At 40.0% G+C, this 20764-nt stretch overlaps 1 protein-coding gene and 1 long non-coding RNA gene across 9 annotated transcripts in view; one reads left to right on the top strand and one right to left on the bottom strand.

Annotated features, from left to right (window-relative positions):
* The window catches only part of LOC101465707 (uncharacterized), an 83966-nt gene that overhangs the window by 48395 nt on the left and 14807 nt on the right, over positions 1-20764 (bottom strand). The window lies entirely within an intron of this gene.
* Positions 590-3652, top strand: pou4f1 (POU class 4 homeobox 1). The gene is made up of 2 exons (XM_004543366.3): positions 590-936; positions 1398-3652. The coding sequence occupies exons 1-2, from the start codon at positions 814-816 to the stop codon at positions 2379-2381; spliced, it is 1107 nt and encodes a 368-aa protein (XP_004543423.1). The 5' UTR covers positions 590-813; the 3' UTR covers positions 2382-3652.

Raw genomic sequence — 20764 nt, 5'->3', positions numbered from 1 at the left:
GTGTATTAAATCAATTTGTTTAGTGCTCATCTGGCGATGATGGGCTCTAATGATAAAGGGGGCGGTGTCAGTATTTCCAAGGGTTAATATGAGAAATGGGACTGTGGGCCAAGAACTACTGGAAAACCATACAACTTTTACAACAAAAAATACATTATTAAAATAGTTTAATATGTCTATACCGATGCCTACAAGCTTAAAATTGCTTATTTATTAATTTCATATTAAATATAGACCTCGTGTTTTTGTGTGTATATTTTCCCTAATACTCGATTGGAAACAACTTTCTGAAATCAGACGTCCAGCCTAAAATAGACAGATGCTCAATTCTGCGGCATAAAGTCAATATTATTCGGCCTCCAGTTAAAAGATAAGGCCTACAGGCACTGGGAACGGCGAGGTTCTGTGGCTGGGAGGAGAGGAGTGAGCCCTTAAAAAACGCAGGCATCCAGTCTCCAGATGTTATTGCCTGCCCTGTGAGCAGTTTTTATCTGTCAGCCTGTTCACTGTTCTGGCAGTTTATGTCTCGCGAGAGCAGCCGAGCACGGGCTTGACGAGATCTGAGGCGCTCAGGTGTAAGAGCCTCTCTCATCCCCAGCAGTGGGAAACAGTAGACAGATAAGTGCGTCTGAGAGACTGCAGGCATCTCTGTGATCTCCGGGCTCAAGGCTGCACTCGGCGCACTATACAGCGAACTACACTGCGTCATTACTGGATAGGCAAAGGATCACTCTGTGTCTGTGATTGTTTTCTAGCTCTTGTAGCCGTTATCCCCCTTCTTTCCGTGCACTTTAATTGGAGAAGCTCGCCAAGATGATGTCCATGAACAGCAAACAGCCGCATTTCGCCATGCATCCCTCTTTACCCGAACACAAGTATACCACCCTGCATTCCAGCTCGGAAGCTATAAGGAGAGCCTGTCTGCAAACTCCACAGGTAAACCATCCCCGAAAACTTTCGCTTTGTCCTTGTTTTTTTTCTTCTTCTTTTTTTGTTACTTGCCTAAGCTGCTTGCAGCACTGAGCGCTGTCTGTGCCTAATAACAAGGGCTGCTCCAAGGCACATTCAGCCAAGACGCGCACTTAATGTTTTTTTCATGTATTCCACAGCAATCACTGGAAGAGTCTGTGATCTTTTTGAAAGCATGCTCACGCAACGCCGGGCTTTACTGTTTTTGTATTAATTTTTATGACTTGCCGCTTCTGAAGGAATACTCCGACTCTGTTATGTGTCGCCAAAAGTCCCGACTGACAGATTCATTTATGCTTTTTTCTTTTTTTCTGTCGCCTTCCTTTTTTCTTCACGTCCTTTCCCATTTCTTACTCACTTTGAAAACATTCATTCTCCCCCTCTCTTTCTTTCTGTCTTTCTTTTTTTTTTATCCCCCCCTCTTGCAGTTACAGAGTAACATATTTGCAAGCCTGGATGAGACGCTGCTGGCTCGGGCTGAGGCTTTGGCGGCCGTGGACATCGCCGTGTCCCAGGGCAAGACGCACCCGTTCAAGCCCGACGCCACCTACCACACGATGAGCACGGTGCCATGCTCGTCGACATCCACCGTGCCACTAGCCCACCACCATCATCACCATCACCACCACCACCACCAGAACCTGGAGCCACCGGACATTATGGACCACATCAGCTCGCCATCTCTCAGCTTAATGTCCAGTGCGCACGACGTGGCGGGCGGCGGAGGTGGCGGTGGCGGCGGAGGTGGCGGTGGTGGGCTCATCTCCACCTCTGCTCACCCGCACTCTCACATGCACGGTTTGAGTCACCTCTCCCACCAAGCTATGAGCATGAACTCACCTCTCACCCACCACGGGCTCTTACCTGGCCATCACGGGGGAGGTCAAGGCGGCCCTGGGCTCACAAACAACGGACTTCCCTCCATTAATGACTCGGACACAGACCCAAGGGAGCTGGAGGCTTTCGCGGAGCGCTTCAAACAGCGGAGGATCAAGCTGGGGGTGACACAGGCGGACGTGGGCAGCGCTTTGGCTAATCTCAAAATCCCCGGCGTTGGATCACTGAGCCAAAGTACAATTTGTCGATTCGAGTCTTTAACTCTCTCCCACAACAACATGATTGCGCTCAAACCCATCCTCCAGGCCTGGCTAGAAGAGGCCGAGGGGGCCCAAAGGGAAAAAATGAGCAAACCTGACATTTTCAACGGAGGAGAAAAGAAACGCAAGAGGACCTCGATAGCAGCCCCAGAAAAGAGGTCTTTGGAGGCTTACTTCGCTGTACAACCTCGACCGTCGTCTGAGAAAATAGCAGCTATAGCTGAAAAGTTGGACCTGAAAAAAAATGTGGTACGAGTGTGGTTTTGTAACCAAAGACAGAAGCAGAAGCGGTTGAAATTTTCCGCGGCTCACTGATGGGCGAGGAAGAGAAGTTAAAAAAAAATTAAAAAAAAAAAAGTTGTGTGACTGAATTTGGGGACCAAGGGACACCGAGACACCATTTTCAGTCTTTTGTCTCCAGCGATTTTACACGCTGGTGCACAATGGACTTTAGATACCCATTTTATGAGGCTTCATATATCCTGTTTATTTTCACGTTATCGGTGAATGTGAAGTATGCAAATAACAGATTACACAAACTTGGCTCAGATGTTACCAGGGAAAAGTTTAGCGACGTCGACATTGCCTTTTAAATAAAAGAAAACAAAAGAAAAAAACTTGTGGAAAGAGGTAATTTGCTCGATACTATAGCGAGTTATTTTCTCCGAATAGGCCTGTTATTTTGAAGTATAGCCATTTACGAATTACCTCACTGATTGTTAAATGTGGTTTGGGTTTGATCTTTTCTGTCGTTGATATAGACTAAGTCATGACTGTTCATTTATTCATCCGTTCATTTATTCTTATTTGGAGGCTGCTACGAACTGAAATTTAGTTGCAAACTTTTTATGGCTATCGGAAAAATAATAATTTTTCAGGCCTGCATGAAATCCTAATTCACGGGAAGTAATTTAGCCTGTGTGGGCTGTCACATCTGCAGATATATTTATTTTGAATTTGCACAAAGGACCCTTTAGGTTTCTAGATCGACTATGTCGAAATGCGTTTGTATATACAGACATCACTTTATCACTTACCAGAGGTGAGCTCCTGTATTCTGGAAACAAAATTAATAAGGGGGAGGGGGTCTATCTGCACCATTGGCATCACTGGGAAAAGTTTCAGACAGATCAGAGCATGATAGCTCTGTCTACATCATTAAGGAGAGATCGCAATCAATAAAAGGGGTTTTTCGTTCTTTCATGTGTTTCAGTTTGCAGTGCAAACACTCTATGCATTGGAAGAAGAATCACTGCATAGCCTACAGCAGAGTTGTCTACTGCTAGACCTTATTTTGTGGATGGTGTAAGTCACTGTTTAATGCCTGTTTTCACATTGAGATCACCACGTTGTTTGTCGTGTTAACTGTTACGGAAACGTTGTGTAAGTAATATTTTACTTTGTGCACAAAAGTATGTTTACAAAAACTGCGGCGACATGTGCATCATGGAGAAAATGTCCCACTGTCTCCTTCCCTCTTTCACAACTTCTCCACTCTCCTCTGTTGTCCTCTTACTTTCATTGGTACTATTCATCCTGTAAGCCAAATCCAACAGGGAGGTGTGTTCCAGCAATCTTCTAATAAATCAAAGAAAGAAAACTGTGCTTTTCCTGGTTGTGATTCGGCCTGCACGGCACACGATTATCAATGTTACTGCTGGTGCAACGCATTACTATGGCCACGTGATAAAGCGTTTGGTATGGTTTTAAATGGCGTAGCTTTATTCTAATCAGCGATATAAAACTCATTATAATGGTTGTATATACATTTGCCTAATTTTAGAGGATAATATTAAAGTTTAAAGTTTAACTTTTGAAAGTTAGATACGTATAATTTTACATTTTTGCGCCGTTAGTTTCTCTATTATTATTATTATTATTATTATTATTATTATTATTATTATTATTATTATTATTATTATTATTATTATTATATAAACTAATATAAGTTTTACTTAAAATGTTTGTTTATTTTTTCTATATTATAATATTTATTTGGTATAGTAAGTAAATTGCGAGGCTGTATTTTAGTTGTCCTTACCTTTTATTTAAACATCTGAACATAAAATAGGATGAATTAATAAGTAATAGGCTGTTAAAGGAAAAAGTTTTCTTCCTATATTGACACAGGCCCAACAATCAACATTTAATGAAGTTTTAATGTAGAATAACTGAGCACTGACACCAGAGAGAGCGAGAGAGAGAGAGAGAGAGATGATAAAGAGAGAAAGAGGGTGAGAGAGAGAGAGAATGAGAGAGAGGGAAAAAGAAAAAGAAAAGTTGATTTTCTTTTTAAAAATGACCACTGTGTGACCTCTACCCCCTTCAAATATTTCTGTTCACTCCTAACTTGCAGATAGGCTATATCAATTTTTTTTTTGTGGGGCTTCACGTTCGGCTGCATTCATAAAGAGGAATTTTTAAGAGCATGTAATGCAATATTAATCGCGATTTGCTGATATAAAATGCAATATTTTCAGACAGCTTTCGGGGGTTTCAGGGGAAGCAGGCGGATGAAGGAAGTCGCTGTTAAATAGCAGAGAAAGCTGCTCTTTATTGCTTTTCTTTAGCTTTTGGCTACAAGGACAGAAGACAGCGAATCCTTAACGTAAGTAAAATACTTTTTTGTTGAATTTTTAAGAAATTTTGTTGGTCATTTGTAACTTTTTTTCTTTTTTAAAGATTAGCATAGACGTATGTCATTTTGAATGAAAATATATATATTTTTTCTTCTGCAATTGCTTTCCCATTTAAATTGTAACAGGCCTGCTTCGTGGCGTTCCCCACTGCTAGCCTTATTCCACTACTTCATTCGTTCAATTCTGTTAAACATAATTTTGTAAATCTAATTTAAAAATTGAGGAAAATTGTGAAAAAAATAATAAGAAATTTGTTTTCGTTGTGAGAATATTTTTCCAAACGCTGTTCTTTCGCGACACAGACTTTCTAGGAAAAAAGAAAAGAATGAATGAAATGTAAAAAAAAAAAAAAAAAAAAAAAAAAAAAAAAAGCTATTTGCTCATTAAGTGATATTGCAAATTTCCTGTTAGAGGTTGCCGCTATCACAGAGTCCTTTTTGTTGCATTGTTACGAAATAGTACAGCTGTTATATATATATCTATATATCTATATATATATATGTGTGTGTGTGTGTGTGTGTGTGTGTGTGTGTGTGTGTGTGTGTGTGTGTGTGTGTGTGTGTGTGTGTGTGTGTGTATATATATGTATACACAATGGCTTAAAAGTTTCACCACCTCATACTATCTACTGAGAGTAACGCAACACCGCTGGCACTGAACATACTCCACGCGCAGCACCGCACACGCCACATGGCAATCATTTCAGCACCACGAACAGCTCCGTTGGCGGATTGAAGAGTAATACATTATTGAAAGCCTATATCAAACAGCTCTGGGGTGCTGTCTCTCTGCACAGGGGCTCTGGATGAAGTCGGACTGTCTGCCTGCACAATAGCCTCTAATATGTTAATGGCCGTAGGGGATGCCTGAGGTACCATCCCCAGCTGCCTCGCCTACCATATGTCAGCCCGTTACGACAGAGTCCTCTATTAATCAGGGGGATATTTCATCAGCAACCTCACCGATATCATAACCCTTAAAGTTCTATCAATAGTCGACCGTGCCGGCGCCCGATCATAGGTATCCTTAGTGCCTGGGCCTAAAAGGGCCGTCCTCCTATAATCGTGTCTAGATCGTTTGAGTTACCCCATCCCGTCCCATTTCACTTCAGGTGTCCCGTTTGAGCCTTGTTACAATGAAAAACTAGATTATTATTATTATTATTATTATTATTATTATTATTATTATTATTATTATTATTATGTAACAGTGTTAATCACCGCCTTTCTTTCCTCTTTTGTATTCTTGCATAGGCAGCGATGGATTAATCACGGAGCCTACCAAAGGATCTCATAACTTAATTCCTTCAGGCTTCTAGTCAGGGGAGTAATTAATCTATACCGTGGATGTAAATAAGAGGAAATTGGATTCCTGACAGACGAAATGAGAGACTCTCTGACACCACGTTGGCAAATAATGATTTCACCACACGTTATGGTAACGCAGGCGCTTAGATTTATGAGAGCACGACTTTTTAGTATAGCTCTGAGCGGAGGGGAGTGGGCCTACCCTAATCGTAGCTGTTAGACGCCCAGGTTAAGATGGATTAGATCATTAGAATTACAACACTTCGAGCTGAAAGTTAAAGGAAATGGAAAGCTCTAACATACTGCGTTGGTTAAGCTTTTTTTCCTTCTTCTTTTTTCTTCCCCAATTGGCTTATGCTTTGTTCTTGCTTTGACATTGTTACACCCAATTTATAGAGTTTCTTAAAACAACATCAGTAAAACATATCTAAGATAAGAGCTCCCAAGGAGGGACCCCGCTGATCTAACAATAAGCAAGAAGGAGGCCCTTTTGGACGGAAATGTCAAACCGGGGATGTGGATGCGTAGATCCCCCAGATCTGCACTCATTTCCCACTTATATTTGCTCAGTAATCCGCTGTGGCAGCCCTCCATCGCCCGGGACCTGGTTTGAGAGGCAATGCTGTTGACACAAGGGTATATTTCAATCACAGAGGGTTCAGAGTCAGACGCACAACTTATTTGTCTAATAAATCCGTCATTTAGTAAGAAAAATATTTGATCTTGAGGGGCTGACCTCTTGCCATGTAGCTACTGACAGATAAAAATGGGCAGCCTATGTATGCTTCACGGATATGCAAGTAGGCTGCATAGCATAAAGCGCAATTTAGATTCATATTTGTATGGCGCCCAGCCAAAGGCCCCCCCCCTCCCCCCCCCCCCCACCCCACACACACACACACTTATTGTGGCATTTGCTGTCAGAAACTAGAGTTGGAAAACGGAAAAGTTTTTTTTTTTTCAGTGTTGAGGAGAAACGAAAGGTGAACCAGTTAAGAAGTCCAGACACTGACTAATTTTTATTTATTTTTAACATATATTTGTTAAAGTTTTTACAGTTTCATAGTTTCTTATGAATCACGTGCTTATAGCTCTGAAATAAAACATTTAACACACTGAACGTTTGTTTTGATTTAACAAACTATAAAAATAATAGAAACACACACACACACACACACACACACACACACACACACACACACACACACACACACACACACACACACACACACACACACACACACACACACGTAAGCTAGATGAAGTTCGCAGTTACAAAGCAGCTTGGACACTGCCAACGATTTGAATTTGGAAGCTATAAAAGTATGATGGCTTCAGTTATAGGGGGCATTATAATCAGAACAGCTGGCCTGTGTGGAGTGCCAAATTGTCGTCTTGGTAGTACAGAGCGTCATTAGAAAAGTTTTAGTATTGTTGGACTCAAAGTTGTGAAATAAAAACTCTCAGTAGGGATTTTCATTGTATTCATACACTGTCCAAGTTCACCATGTGTTGGGTTTTTCAAATCAGTCTGCTTGTTTTTCTTTTTCTTTTGTTTTTTGTAACCTAAAATTTTAAAACCCCTTAATTAAACTCTTTGAACAAGCAAACAGGAATCTCAGGCTTTTAAACGGCTTAAAAGAGTCCACACTGCCACTCCTTTCATCATCATGGCTCAAACATTTACTGCTTCTCCCGCTCACTGATCTTAATGGGCACATTTCCACCAATTAGACGGTGTAACAGATGAAACGCCCCGCTGTTATCGTTGACCGGAACAAACAAACAAAACCAAAAAAAAACAAAACCCCCCCCCAACAAAAAACAACAACAAAATGTACACGTGACTTTAAAATAAATACCTGAAATCACTTAGACAAATGTCAACCCAAACCTTTTGGCACATAACCAAGAAAAGCTCAAGTTAAACCGAGTACCTTGGTACCTATTATAATTTAGAGATTAGCGACGGTAGCCTGTATTCCTTACAGTAAACTGATCCTTCTGTCATATTTGTGAGCTTTGGTACAACTCCAAATGTTACAAATTACCTGCAGTGATGACTGTGAAACCCAGAGGCATATCCAACACAAATCTAGCTGACTATATGGTTTAGCTTCGTAGCTTCTTGGCCCAAGCGTTTGACAGCTATTCTGACAAAGTGCATCACTAAAACATCAAAACACTTGTCAGTGTCTGCATGGTTCGTTGCGGGATTCTTCACCTCGTTCAGAAAGTATTACCACCTAAATGTCACTTTATGCAAAATCTGCCTCACCTAAATGCCATTTATTTCCCAATCCCTGCCTCCCGAGCCGCCATGGCCCCGGGCGGAGTGCTCTTTGAACCCTAGTATTGAACCTATTTTCCTTCTCGTCTTTACCCGCACGTGCAGCAGATAGAAAGTGCGCGGTAAAGAGAGGGGCGCGCGACCGGAAACGAAAGGAGAGCCTGCACGAGCACGGTTGACGTCCTATTACTTGAGATGCCTCTAAGTGGACAATATTTTAAGCTTTTCGACAGTCATGAATAACAAGCGAAAGGGTTAGGGTTCGCGCTCAGGTCAGGGTTGTGTTCTCCTCTTATAGCATTGAATGACTCTCGAAAAAAAAAGTGCTCTGATGACGCGAAAATCGACGTGGCGTGTTTTAAATATTTCATAATAGACTGCTCGAGTCACGAAAACGTTTTACAAGTTGTCATAACCTGCCATACGGTAAAAATGATAAAATAAAATATAATTTTGCCATTAAAGAATGTTTACCCGTTCCTTTAGCCTATTTGTTTATGGCCAGTAACTTTTGATAAGGTTCTCATGCCCCTCTTGTCTTTAGTCACTAAAAAAAGGCTCATCGTTAAAGTGAAACACAGTTAAATATTCCCGCAATGCAAACATATGTTGCTTTTTTTGACTGACCCAACATCAATCCAACAAAGAGACAAACAGCGTATCGCATTTTTTTTACTCGTCACAAGACATTTCGACGGCAAAAAAAAAAAAAAATCCTAAAAGGTTTTTGAATTCGTTTATTTGTATTTACTGCTTTTATAGAAACATTGTCTTCAGTTTACTCTGAACTTGTAGCCTAAATAGGTTTGAGAAGTGCAACACTTCTTATCGTACTAATGAAATACACAGAAATGATCCTACTGATTTGTCGCTGACCTTGGTGCTGAACACCCCAATAACAACAGGCTTTCTGGAGAAAAATAGCATGTTTTTCTTTTTAGGAATATGCTGAGCTTGAAAAATAAACTGGACACTGATGTCTTCAAAGTAGTCAATTGGCTCACTTCAAACGCCTCCGGGAGATCGTATAATGTGCATCTTCATAAATGTGAGACTATTTGAAGAAATAATTGCTGCGCAGCCGGTTAAAGCCACAAGTTGTTAAAACAGGCTGTCTTTCGAGGAACTAACTCGTCTTCTCAGGGTTCAGCTAAAACTTTTAAACGCTTGAGCTATTTTAGGGTTCATGCATTTACCCTTTACGTTTCCAGTTTCCAATATAAAACAATAATGATATTCTGAATTCTCAATTTTAACTGTCTACTTCCGTTAAAATTGGTGTTCCACAATTTTAACGGAAGTAGACTTCTTTTTAAACTTTGTCCTACATAGATCAAAAATTTTACAGATCTACTTCTTCGAGCATGAGCTGTGAGGGTATTTCATGTTCTTGTGAGTGGCCAGTTCCCCATTGGTAGATATTGAATATCTTCCTCTGTACACATAGACTTCGATAATGAGGAGTGTCGGCCACCGTTTGCCCGCCGCCACGCCATCAAATATTCATCACTGTTGATTAAACAGCCGGCAGCTGCCGATCGGCCGGGTGTCAAATTTGTATCCAGCTACCTCGCTACTCAGCCATGCTGAATACAATGGATTTGCACTCTGAAATGTTCCACGAAATAATAGTTCACAAAGTGTGTATGTACGCCAAAGTGTGCGTGGGGGAATATCAGTGGCACTCTTAAAATATAGCAGGGCTTAAGCGTTTTTATCCTGACCATCAGCCAGAGCAGAGAGAAAAAAGTGTTTGTGTGTGTGCGTGTGTGTGTGTGTGAGAGAGGTTATTGTGAGGCACGTTAAATATTTCATGAGTTGTTAGAGGTTGGAGTAGAGAGGAAAGACTGCCCAGGAAGGCTGGTTCAACTCATTTGCTGAACTCGAACTGGGAAGCATGGAGGGGGAGCAAATGTTGACACACACACACACACACACACACACACACACACACACACACACACACACACACACACACACACACACACACACACACACACACACACACACACACACACACACACAGAGAGTCTTTATTGGTTGAATAGGCATCCTCTTGAAAGCCAGTGACAATGTAAATAGGACAATTGCAGTAGTACTAGTAGCACATTTTCAGACAGTCCTTGCTCACGCTTGTCTTTCCTCTGTTTTCTCTGCCTCTAAAGGTGAAAACTCCACTTAGCTGTGCCACTTCAAAGTTCCACGGCTCATTTAGCATCTAACTGACATCTAATTGGATGACTGATGGCAATTTGATTCTCACTTCTCCCATAACAGGAAGAAAAAGCATGATTTTCTTACTTCCAACTGTTTTGACAACACAAAGGTACACATAGATAGATAGATAGATAGATAGATAGATAGATAGATAGATAGAAAAATGTCAGATAACTAATTTTGTAGTAACCTTTGGTACTTTGACTCAGGACTGAGCTCAGGTTCTAATGCTATTATACCTACCACCGAGCTAACCTAGGGCTGGATTCCAATAAAGTGACTCAAGGTAAAATGTTTTAATGTGCACAGATGCTTGGTCAGGCCACTAATAGGTATCTGTATTTTTCTGTTTAATACATCTGTGTCATGCGCTGTAGAAGACATTTAATAGAACCATGCAAAAACAGTCAGCATTTGACAGCAAGAGGTAGCGTCTCAGAGAAAGACTGAAAAGACAAAAAGAGAGCTCAGCTTACTGGCCATTGATCGCCTTTCTCTGATCCTATTAGCCTCTTGTTACCCAGACTGGAATATCATCCTCTGGATCCCCTTACTGGAATATCCAACTCATGACACAGTTGTTAGATCAGCACCTCAACCCGAATGTCGCCGATCGACCAGCCGGCAGTGAATAAAAATGAAAAAGGCTGCACCACTGACTAGTGGTCATGTCGCTCAAATGAGAAATCAAGACAGATCTTCTTTAGCAGAGTTTAAACGAATCAAAAGCTTGCAAGTAAAGGTGTTTTTTCTCAATGAAGCATTTCGCCAGGAACTGATAACTTTTTAGCACAAAGTTTCTCCTACAGTCAATAGACTCATCGCTACTACCTTACATCCCCATCACACAATACATTGGGTTGTAATCATCATCAGGCCCAAGAGACAGTCACTGGATGCCTCGAGGATCACATGTAAGTTCCAGCCATTTCTGATACCTTTCATCAATACCACATGTTCTAATATTGATTGTTATGTCCGCAGTGTCCCGACTTCGCACCTTGCAGGTCACACAGTGTGAAATCAGCTCTCCAGTTTGTTACTCCTGAGACCTCATTGGCTCCTCAAAAGACTGACAGCTTTGACAGGTGGAGCTGGAGTCGACTTTGACAAAGTACTGATTAGCCTGTCACTCTGAATGGAGGAAAGCTGCGAACTATGTAAAATTCATTCACTCACTTCCTGCAAGCAGACTGACTGCATTATGTCACTGAGCTAGATAAATAGAGATGACTAATTATGCTTGAGTTATAAGCACCGATCACATTGATGCATCTGTGCAAGAGTTTCACTGCATAGTTTTGCTGGCATTTTAGTAATTATACGCCAGTTTGTTAATTAATGGGGTGTAATTATCTAGTGAATTAACAATGTGGATTATTAGTTTGTCCTACAGTTCTCCATAAAAGCAGAAAATAAATTCAGTTCTTGACTGTTTAAGTTTGTTTTGTTTTACCCATCAGATTTTTATGCGGCTGTATACAGCTTTTTTGTCTTTTGATGACTGAATGTTTTACAAATACCTGACAAACCCATAAAACTTTCTCACTTAGTTCAGGTTCTTTACACATGTGTATGTGGTAGGCACATGTGCATACATGAGAACAATCATTAATAAAAGGATGTGACAGCTCCACACATATAAAAACCACGAAAAAGGCTTACAAGAAGCTTTGTTAAAATGTTTAAATACATTGCTTTGCCAATTAAAGTACATAAAATGCACTAAAATTTATAAAGAAATGTAATTTTTTTCCACATGTGGTATGGAACGACCTGTCCAGGGTGTACCCCGCCTCTCGTCCTATGACAGCTGGGATAGGCTCCAGCGCCCCCCGCGACCCTGAAAAGGATAAGCGGAAGCGAATGGATGGATGGATGTGGTATGGAATGTGAAATTATGTCACTGATATTTTTATATTTATGTTTTGTAATTAATCTTAAATTCTTTCTAAATGCCAGCAGGGGGCGACTCTTCTGTAGAAGCCTACGAGAAAATAACTTTACGTCAATTTACTCTACGGTTAATTCAGTGAATACTTTTGCAATAAGGTTAGGGTCTCACCTGAAAGCTTTAAGTCTCATTAATACAACTCAACTATCATTTTGTAAATGATGCTCTTATTAAGAGTAAAATAAAAAAAAAAAAATGCCCATGGCCCTCAGTTTCAAAGTCAGATCACAGATCATGCCACTAAAAACCAAGATGGTGATTTGACAAACATTAGACTTGAGACATTAAATTAGGATACCACAAACCAACTGGCACCGTTTCCATCTTTTGTATACAGTCTATGACATATAGGAGCCAGTTACACCATCGTGGGGCTTACAAGTGACAACTGACAAGTAATAATTGAAAATTGTTCACCTTGTCAAATTGTAATTTAATATAATTAGACATGTACAAATGAACATTTTAAAAATGTCTAAATTAATTAATCCAAGAAAACAGATGAACTGATCCTAAGATTAGCACATACCTTAACACATCCTTTATCTCAAACCTGAGCAGACCAGACTACTGTTGATACCACCTCTAATTACCATGATTGACTGTTGTGCAATATTATCCGTCTGGGTACCACCCCCCCCATCAAGAATCTGGAAGGAACCCTGGCCCACAAAGTCAGGATCCAAATATCAGCCACTTATTGACCAATGTGACAAATAGCGACGGGGGTGGGGGGTGGGGAGAGGTTCAGCAGTCTGGGGAGAGGGAAAGGTGAGGAGATAAAGTGTACCACTGAATAATTCAGAATGAAAACACAGAGGAAATCGATCACAAGACCAAAATCTGATATTAATAGCAGATTACACTATAATGTTGGGTGGGTGGTGCATGTGTGTGTGACAGACATTAAGAGAGTTATGGAGGTGACTAATTTACTGCGTGCCATGTGGATCACACTCACTTTGTGAACTCACTTGGCTTTCACTTTATGACTTTTAAAATAACCATCTGCACTGAAGTGTAATGTTCACTGTGTTAGTTAGACACTTAAGAGTTGCTAAGTAATTAGCAGTACATTGGATTTATAATTGCCTATCATGGGCCTTTATTGGTCAATTACACCCTCAAATCAAGTGACTCAGCCAAATGTAGCAGCCTTATTATTACTCAATTAAAACAAATGCTCTCTGTGGTAGGGGGCTTGAGAGTGCAGGAGAGACAGGGATGGGTGGGGCGCTCCAGATCCCCAATATATCATCAGGTAATTAATATTTTCATTAACTCCCTCTCTGTTGAGCTGCGACCTGACTCTGATCGTTTCATTTCCCCTCCATGGGTTCGATACTGTAGTGGCGCCATAATTAGTTTGATTTATATCTAGCTCCTGTAATGAAGGAGATCGCTCGTTCCTTCCTCTTCCTTCTGCTGCAGCTCTGCCTGCACTCTTCTAATGTCCAATACGTAAGCCAGACTGGACATGGAAGCTATAGACCTTTGTGTATTGAGACAGCTCGTGAACAAGACGCATAGACATGGTTTATGAAAAATTCACACCGGGATCTTAGAGGACTGAGGACAAGCCTGTGTGTAACACGGCAAGGAAACATGGCTTATTAAAGATTGAAGCACACATGACGTACATATATGATTTTTTTTTTCTTTTGGTCTCAAAGTTGAAATTCTTGATACTAGTACCCCCCAAAACAATAGGGATTAATAGAAAACATGATACTGGAAGCTATCAATGGCCTCATGAGGATTACATCTTTGTTGGTAATCTCAAATTGGTGCAAACTGTAAGATTTGGTTTATTAAAAAATATCTTTAAGGTTGCACATATCATATCATTTGTAGATAAATATAGAGGTCAATATCTGCAGCCATGATGTTTTTTGTGTGTAACGTCTACAATGCAATCCATATGAGCTACAGGACTTCAGTGGCTTTACACTCAGCAGGGTACCACAGGAGAGCACATGAATGATTTCAGCATTAATAATGCTCCATTGATTATTGTTCTGCTGTTTAAAGGTGAATGGCAAAGCTTTCCGAGCAGCAGGGGAGAAAGAGACCTGTGTGTCTCAGGGAAGGCCTAATTTACATTTTGGAAAGTGCACCTTATTCCCGGGGGATCAGCCTATCATTTTCAGCCAATACTAACTCTGAACTTTCTTTGTTGTGAAAGACTCACCGGTCCTTTACACACAGGCTGCATTGTGGATGCTTAGCTATTTTTTTTCATGCAGCTAGTGTCCTGTTAAAAACACATGTCCGAATCCAGATTGTGAATTTGAATGAACTGGTTGCATGGATGGTAGTAAAATGCTAAGCATTAGGAGAATATTAAGAAATATTAATGCATTTTAATTATAATAGCCAGTTTGTTCCATTTTCTTCTATAAACTGCAGCGAAGCATGTTCGTTAGGAGGCCTGAGTTCAATAAGGCAGTAAGTTTCAAGGTTGGTTTTCCCTCTGTAGTCTGACTCCATTTTTTTTTCTTTCTTTTGCTGAACACATAATTCCTGGGCATGATTGGACTGCAACCGATCTATGGCCCATTTCAGAGGCAAGCTTCCTCTTTTAAAGAAAGGAGCAGAAAGCTCTTGCCAACAACTGCCCTCCAGCTAGCTCTGCATTGAGGTTATCTCAGTTTCAAGATTTTTAGAAAGGTAATCGTCAGCATAATACGCAGAGCTCAACACGTGAAAATGAAGCAACTTTCTCTTGATCCTACAGCGTTTGCTTCAGGAGACACAGCCTACAACATGGGTGTGGGTGTAAGTGTCAGTGAGAGTTTTCTGACTGACTGACTAAATGAATGAATGAATAAATATTAATTGGAATATATACATTTCTCAGGCAAAATATCTAAACCACCTACATAATATTTGTGAGTCCCCCTTGTAACGACCTGTGGCAAGTTACCTATCAACCAAATATTATCAAGGACATTTTATTTGTGCTGTTGCTCTCCGGGATCAATATGTACCACCAAACAACAGATAAACGGCAATGACAGGAAACACTACGCGTTCTCTTTCCAGGTTTCATAAGAGCCAGAGCTAAGCGGGTGGAAACATAAAGATAATCTTCAGTGCCACATAAAAAGGAGCCAAATTAGCTAGCTAGCCAGACTGTCCATCTCAGCATCTCTCAGGCACATTTAGCAAGCACTGAATGCAGCTCTTTCTACCATTTCCCCTTACTCAATTATTGATGATAATTATCATGGCGTGCTTAGTCTGCACCATAACAATATATTCTTAACAAGAAACAAGTTTGTGGGCATTTTCTCAAATAATCTTTTTTCCTTATGAGCCACTCTTGTTGTTTTTTTTCTTGTTTCCTTTTTTGCATGTGATCTTTTTTAGTGGCTACAAAGTCACATGATCAAATGAGGGGACACGATTAAGAAGCAAAGGTTGATAACATCAGGAAATTTGCATAAGGATTGCTCCGAGAAGCCTGCAGTATGTTGATTAATTTAGTAAGTAAAAAAATTATGTAAGTATTATTTTGTCATAAATATCTACTTATTTATTTCCTTTGAAACAAGAAATGCATTTTTTTTTTCCAGTAAATAAACAGAAAAAGAGTTAGGAATGAGGGATATCTGACAATAAAAATAAGAATTAAAAAAAGACTTATCTTATTATGTCTTACAGGTTAATATTTTTTTAAAGACAAGCTTACCCAACCAATAGATTCACTGAAATCCCACCACAGGTTTGATACCTGTATATCGAAAGGTCACTGTAATGCTGAACATCACTGGCCTTGACAAGAAGACAAGGAAAGCGAGATGAAACTGCAAAAATGTAAAATATGTCACCCAACAAGCAGCATGCTCCATGTATGTAACCCTGTTCTACATAAGAACACAGACAAGCACAAACTAAACAGCTTTCTCTCTCCTGATTATGATCTTGGCCTTTTCTGTCCTCTATTTCCCCTTCCATTTCAGTGGAAGGCCCTAGCTTGCTTCTTCCAGCGCCGCAGGGCATGGAGCTAGCCGGCGGTGAGTTTCCATCAATTAGTGCACCCCTGCGGCCTCATGGCAGAACCCACCTTTGACTGCAGAGAGATATTGATTAGTTCAGCTGCACTGTCAGGTCTGGAGTGAGCAGGGCCGGGTGATCCAAGGCCTTCACCGGAGACAAGATCATGTCGAGTTTCTGACACATGTAAGCACACACATATAACACACAACCACATGCATGGCAAGGCAAGCATGTACACACACACACACACATACACACAAAACTATACACCCATACAAATGCAATGAAATGTGCTCTCTCAGATGACTGCAAGGTGAGAGAGAGGGAAGATAAGAGGAGAAGTCCACAACAGTTGCTTGTCAGAGAGTGTGATGGCTGAGAACTGACAAGTGCTTGTTAGTTTTTTTCTCATCCTGCTAGAGTTCCTATGAAAACAACAAGCTGGAGAGCCTCCAGACTCACAAAAAGATGAAATATCACCAGTAAAAACTATATGCTGTAAATATATATCTAAAAAAGATCTTGAATACAGTTCTCACTCAAACAACAGTGCATTTATTTCATGTAAACTAGAGCTGGTGATGAAAAACACAACGTTGAGAGAGCTGAGCAACCGAAGGACACAAAGAAGAAACGTTTGTCTCTAATGCAATACAACATGCTGTGCTTCTATAAACAAATAGCAGTTTTACTTTTATAGTTATAATGGTAACATTATACATATGAAAAACAGCACATAAACAGGAATAGTAAGATCATTAACAAAAAAACCCTATCTGACAGCTGGAGGCCTGATAAAATAGATCTGGATCTGCTTGTTATTAGATATATATATATATATATATAAAAAAAAACACCCAGCACGCCCCTGCGGGCGGTTTATCCTTCAAGCTCGGGTCCTCTACCAGAGGCCTGGGAGCTTGAGGGTCCTGCGCAGTATCTTAGCTGTTCCCAGGACTGCACTCTTCTGGACAGAGATCTCCGATGTTATTCCCGGGATCTGCTGGAGCCACTATATATATATATATTTTAGTTCTTAAAAAAAATTTAATTTGCTCTTCAAATGCTGGCAAAACCTTTGTGTTCTTTAGGTTTCTTTGCAATGATGCAATCAACTGCAAATCCACAGGTACTGACCTGTGGAAAGAATTCTTTTTGTATTCTACTTCTTGGCTGATAAACTTAAAAACTCCACTCTACTGAAGGAATCTCAAGGCCACAACACTGAAGATTTATTTGTACAGCTGGCACTTAAATCCAGCAGTAGCGTATTATTCCAGCTTATCACTTTGGCAGAACCAAGTACACTCCAGACTCAAATATGCATATACAGGATGTTCTGTGTTAAGTACAGACCAGATATGCATCCAGTAACAGTGACACATATAATAATAATAATAATATTTTGTCCAAGAGAACTGTAAGAGAACACTGAAGGCATGCTGCTTTCTTAAAGTACACAAAATATGCACGATTTATGATACCAACCTTGCTTAAGTCATTTTGTTTTACACAGATTTAGTTACTAAACTAAACTGAACTAAACAATCCTTTTGTGCAGCAGTAACAAACTATAGGATCAGATAAGTGATGAATTTCTGAGTTGCTGTTGAACTTCGACATCTGTGGAACTGTCAAACACCAGTCGGTAGCTGCTGAGCGCACAAGTTCAGCAGCAAAGTGTTCGGGGGATCCAGGCAGACATCTTTTTTGCAACCACAGATATTACCTCCCTGGTGGCCTCAAAACAGAATGCAGTTTTAAAGCATGTCTGGATTTGTTTCACTTATAAAACTAGAAGCTACACCAATCTAAGGTTGAAATGCATGGACTGAATTTAGCTCTCACCAATAAATAGCTTACATCTTGTTTTAAATCTATTTTTAAACCAAATCAGCATTCCATTAAAAAGTGTCATGAAATTTGAATGCACCTTTTAAACTAAGCTAGCTAAGCAGCTAGCTTTAACAGCTAACTACCAAAAAACGATCAATTTGTAGGAATATCATCCCGAGCACCCTCAAAAAGCTGAAAGGGTGTGAAAGCCACATTACTAAACTTAAGTCTTAAATCGCTTCACTTTATTTCAACATACAAATATAATGCATTAAGATTTCACGCAATATTTCAATGAAGTGGTGACTAAATGACCAAATTATACAGTCATAAAGAAAATATTAATGCACCCCCCTTGTACTAAACAAGAGCTGAACTAAGAGCTGCTAAATGAACAGCTATAACCACTGTGACTAAATAAAACCTCCCACCTCGTCACAGAGAAAAAAACCACATGCTCTGAAGACATTCACTAGTTGCGCAGTGTAAATCTGCCCAGGACTGTTATTTGCTGTCTGAGAACCCAGTCCTTCCAAACCTGAATGCGATGTAAAGCCTTTATCTGCAGCCGTCTTTCTGTGTTCCTTGTACACACACAACAGTGTTTAGAGCAAAGGGGTGATCACATAACTTCCTGTCTCCTTTCTGCTTTGTGGAAGCATGAAGTTACTGAACTGAACCCCCCCCTGCAGTTTTTTGCTCTCTGTTGGTTAAATAAGCCATTTCACCTTCTTTTCACCCCCCTCGATCTGCTCACACGAGCTGTCATTCCATTACGCTGAGATGTCGAGTGTTTCTGGGGTTTTTTCTGAGGCGAATTCTTATCCTTTACGTCAGTCAAGTATTGCACAACAGATATTAAACACTGTGCTTGTTAAGAATTCTTGGATTACGCTAGAATCCCTTTGAATATAACATATTTTACCGTTTAAAATGCAACAATGTTTACCACTAATATAGTCTTGGGAAATCCTGGAGTCACTGAATTATCTGACAATCTGCTGATTATGGTACTGCACATTTTTTTGGTCTATGAAACATGGAAAAATAATGAAAGTTCAAGTGCTTCCATTTCAATTTATGTTCACATGAAACAAAAGATGGCTTGAAATGCTGCAGAGCAACATGTGACATAGATGTATGTCGCATTCCAATTAGATTAATATTAAATGAAAGCAAGTCAGTCAGCAAACAAATAAAGAGTTAGCGTCAAAAAATACTGAACATTTGAAGTAAGTTATTATTTATATCTGACTGAAGTGGTGCTGTAAATGAATTTTGGAACAGTTAACAAAAGATTTGCATTTTCTCAGTGATTTTTAAGTGATTACTTATATTTATAATCCAGCCATATATTTTCCTGACTGTTTTTCCAATGCAGTATTGCAGGGATGTGTATAATCATAGATATTCAATCCTTAAATATTTCTTTCCTGTTCTTTCATAAATCACCATTCCTTTTTATTTATTATTGATCTGTCAGAGGAATAGCAAGTCATGAATGTCAAGTCAGTAGTAGGGATCATCTGGGCTGTCCGCCTGTAATTTGCACAATCTGGACGGCGTCATTTCTCTGCCAAAAATGTATATCCCTGCTCAAATTGAATGTGTCGCCTCATTGCTTCGTGGGCCAGCAGGGCAGAGGAATGGTCATAATTGAAGGGAGAATTAGCAAAACCTTAAATATATGGCAGGTGATATATCATTACCCATAGACTTGACCCTACCTGACCCCTTCCTACTCCCATGTGGTTTCCTGTTCAGGCTGGTGTGCGGTAGGCAAAGGGGGCCTCTGCTGCCTCTCAAGCAGCTAAATCAACAGCGTCTCGCCACAGCTTGCGTTGGAGTGTTTTGCTTGAACGGTTTCATGAAAAACTAATCATCTGTTCATCATGGAGATCAAACATACACCGAATGCAATGATCAGGAAAAGCAATCTGATAATGCTTGAAGAGTCAGTAGTCCAGATATAATAATTTCCAGATTAAAAACGTCCCTCCCCTCCTCCTTATGGCTCATCCCTGGACCTCCTCTCAGCTTTTATGCCCTCATTGAAGTTCAAGCAAGACAGGAAAATTGTTATCATGTTTGTAATTGCTGCTCAATAGGCTGATGCGCAGCCACAGCCTATCTCCATGTCCTGAACATTTGTCAAAGAGCGATAACCAAACCTTATCAAGACTCATTTGTATTCTGTGTTCCTCTGAAAACATGCAACTAAAAAACTCCAATTCGATTTCATAATAATATTTTATTCCCAGAGTGCAAGTTAAATTTACTCTAACCTTAATAAAAGATTTTATAAGTTATACAGAAAAAAAAGCGAACACTGTCTTTCAAGGAGCCCTATTGAAATTTCTAATATTGATATGTTGTCTTTGATCTCGTACCGTACCATTTTCAAGCTTCACATAAAGAATGCAGTAATTACAAGAGACGTTATTGACAATCAG

Source organism: Maylandia zebra, linkage group LG1 (assembly GCF_041146795.1).
Source record: "Maylandia zebra isolate NMK-2024a linkage group LG1, Mzebra_GT3a, whole genome shotgun sequence".
In the NCBI taxonomy this organism is placed as follows: Eukaryota; Metazoa; Chordata; class Actinopteri; order Cichliformes; family Cichlidae; genus Maylandia; species Maylandia zebra.
Note: the sequence above shows the minus strand (reverse complement) of the source record. Positions and strands in the feature narration are given on the sequence as shown.